The sequence below is a fragment of the Pteropus alecto genome, unplaced genomic scaffold (assembly GCF_000325575.1).
Source record: "Pteropus alecto unplaced genomic scaffold, ASM32557v1 scaffold7, whole genome shotgun sequence".
NCBI classification, from domain to species: domain Eukaryota; kingdom Metazoa; phylum Chordata; class Mammalia; order Chiroptera; family Pteropodidae; genus Pteropus; species Pteropus alecto.
The window spans coordinates 13,760,598-13,763,649 of record NW_006494614.1 but is presented as its reverse complement, the minus strand read 5'-3'; the positions used below and the strand labels follow the sequence as shown (position 1 = coordinate 13,763,649).

Here is a 3,052-nt window from a genome sequence, read left to right as displayed (position 1 = left end):
CCTGCAAAACTGCTTCCACGCAAAGGGAACTTCGGGAAATTTTGCTGGACACCGACAACAAACCCAGTGTCCCTGGGCCTTTCCAGCTGTCCTGGGCAAGTTGATTTAGAGGCGACATGTCCTCCGCTTCTATGAAGGAATGCCTGCAGCTTCAGATACTGGAGATGGAAATGCTGTTTTCTATGTTTCCTAACCAAGGAGAAGTAAAACTTGAAGATGTAAATGCCCTGACGAATATAAAGAGATATTTGGAAGGCACAAGGGAGGCGCTGCCACCAAAAATTGAATTTGTGATTACTCTCCAGATTGAGGAGCCCAAGGTAAGTGCCCTCAGCTGTTTTGTTGCCAGGTACCCAATTTTTCTTGGAACAGTTGGAACGTGAGCTTTCAGTTCAGGAAAGAAATAGAGAATATTCTAGATGCATATTTCCTTTACTTGCTTGAATGCAAAATACGTAAAATACTGGATTTCTTCTAAATTGTCTCAATGAACATCCTGAATTTTACTTAAATATGCACACCTTTTTAACAAATATGCCCTATATTTTTATTAAAAACATCTTGGCCGTTTTATACTACCATTGTTATTCTGTACACTCATCCTTTTTTTTTTTTTTAACCAACCCAACTATTATAATATGGACTATCTTGTACTATATATCATGACTTCCACAAATCTAAATATTGCCTTTAGCAAAACTGGCTTTTCAGGAGTGAATGAATGTTTCTTTGGTGGCACCCAAACACAGAAAATAAATACAGATAGACAATCTAAATACTAAAAATGAATTTATTTTCTGACCCATATATCTCTGACAACATTAGCATAGTATAGGTAAGAAATGGACCAGCCATTTGAGAACCACTCTTCTAGTTTTTTCCTACTCATCCTTAGAGAAGGCTTCCTGGTTCCCCAGAATAGATTCAGTCTCTCTGGTGACACATTTCAGTGGATCCTCGTATTTTTCCATGGTAATGCTTCTCATTGAAATTAAATACTTGATATGTGTAATAATTTGTTTAATGTCTGTCTCCTTCACTAGGCTCTAGGCTTCATAAAGAGCAGAACTAGTGTCTTTACTTCTTTATTCTAGCATAAAATAACTGGCACATAGTTAGGTGTTCGATAAATATTGGAACAAACGAATGCATAAATGAAAGGAATAGTGTGTTTGTTAAATACTTAATATAGTGTCTGGCACATAGCTGGTACTTCATAGTAGCAATAGCTGTTACATTTATCAAAATCATGCAGTTGCCATTGACAAACTAGCTTAAGTGATTTTATGGTACTTAAATCTATTTGATTTTCATTTTAAGGTGAAAATTGATTTGCAAGTAACCATGCCTCACAGCTACCCGTACGTAGCACTGCAGCTGTTTGGACGGTCATCTGAACTTGACAGACAACAGCAATTGCTTCTGAACAAAGGTCTCACTTCTTATATAGGGACTTTTGATCCAGGTGAGCTCTGTGTATGTGCAGCAATCCAGTGGTTACAGGATAACAGTGCCTCCTATTTCCTGAACAGAAAGCTCATTTACGAACCATCCACACAGGCAAAGCCAGTCAAGAACACATTCCTCCGAATGTGGATCTACAGCCACCATATATATCAGCAGGACCTAAGGAAGAAGATTTTGGATGCTGGGAAAAGGTTAGATGTGACTGGATTTTGCATGACAGGAAAGCCTGGTATAATCTGTGTGGAGGGCTTCAAAGAGCATTGTGAGGAATTCTGGCATACAATTAGGTATCCCAATTGGAAACACATTTCCTGTAAGCACGCTGAAAGTATTGAAACCGAAGGAAATGGGGAGGATCTGCGCCTGTTCCATTCTTTTGAAGAATTACTCCTTGAGGCCCATGGTGACTACGGATTAAGGAATGACTATCACATGAATCTGGGCCAGTTCTTAGAATTTCTAAAAAAACACAAAAGTGAGCATGTTTTCCAAATATTATTTGGAATTGAAAGCAAAAGTTCAGACTCCTAGGAAGCTATTAAAAGGCCTATGCTTATATTTCACTAAGCAGTATCTCTGTTAATAAAACCAAAATAAAAAGACTGGTGGCTGTTTAGTGTCCTCTGTGAGAAACCTAGCTCCAGAATTTTACCTGGTGATGAAACACATGGGCCTTTAACTTTGTGACAGTGCAATTGTGATGTTACCTCTATGTCCTTATGTTAACTGAAAACTATTTAATTATAAATTAATAAAATAGTCAATTTAACTGGTGAAGCTGATTTGATTAAAGAGGAGTCCAAAGCCTATAGTTAATGTCAATAGTCAAACTGCAGCTCTAAATTCATAAATAGGAATAACATCTCTCTCTTTCATGATGCTAGCACACAGATGGCACATCACATCTTCTTTCACTATTGGAGATGAATTCCAAATCAAGTTTAAAATAAGAACAAAAACAGCAAGTTTACTACATTTCTTATTTTATGTTAAACCTCCTATTGTGAGTGTTTTTTCTTTTATTAAAACTAGATCTTAACTAATGGCAAAGGAATCATAGTAATGAAGTCTTAAGGGTAATGAAGGTGACACCTGTTCTTTGGCTGCTTACATCAGTTGATCAATGATACTAAGGATAATGAAACCAATATTTTTCAATTCTTATCCACAAAAAAAGATATGGTTTCTTGTCTACAGAGTGCTCCATAGGTAATGAAAACTGGCAACCTTTGCCCAGATGCCAGGGCAAGAGTGCTGGGGACAGCTCTAGACCATCACCTTAATGGGGGAAAAAATCAAGATCTACAATTGCATAAGTCACTGCCATCTCTTCTGAAAATTCTAAACTCCACAGAGTCCACTAGTCTTTTTCAAAATGAGAGTTTATTTTAATGATAATCCTTATTAAAGGAGCACTTACCAAACCTTTTCGTGACAAAGTACGCCTCCCCAAGAATTTCCAGGAGTCTCACCTATTTTAAGGGGTGTCCTAAGCTGCCTCTGCAGCGTTTTCTGGTTTCCATAATCTCTCTCTGCCTACTACTGCCCTCTCTCAGAGCATTTCATACTTCCGCTGGGTCCCAGG

The 3,052-nt window shown here is 37.8% G+C and overlaps 1 protein-coding gene across 1 annotated transcript; it reads left to right on the top strand.

The window, feature by feature from the left end:
* On the top strand, positions 1-2,236 carry RWDD2A (RWD domain containing 2A). Its single transcript, XM_006926351.2, has 2 exons — positions 1-320; positions 1,321-2,236. Exons 1-2 carry the CDS (start codon positions 117-119, stop codon positions 1,996-1,998), a joined length of 882 nt encoding a protein of 293 aa, XP_006926413.1. The 5' UTR covers positions 1-116; the 3' UTR covers positions 1,999-2,236.
* Positions 2,237-3,052: the final 816 nt, after the last annotated feature.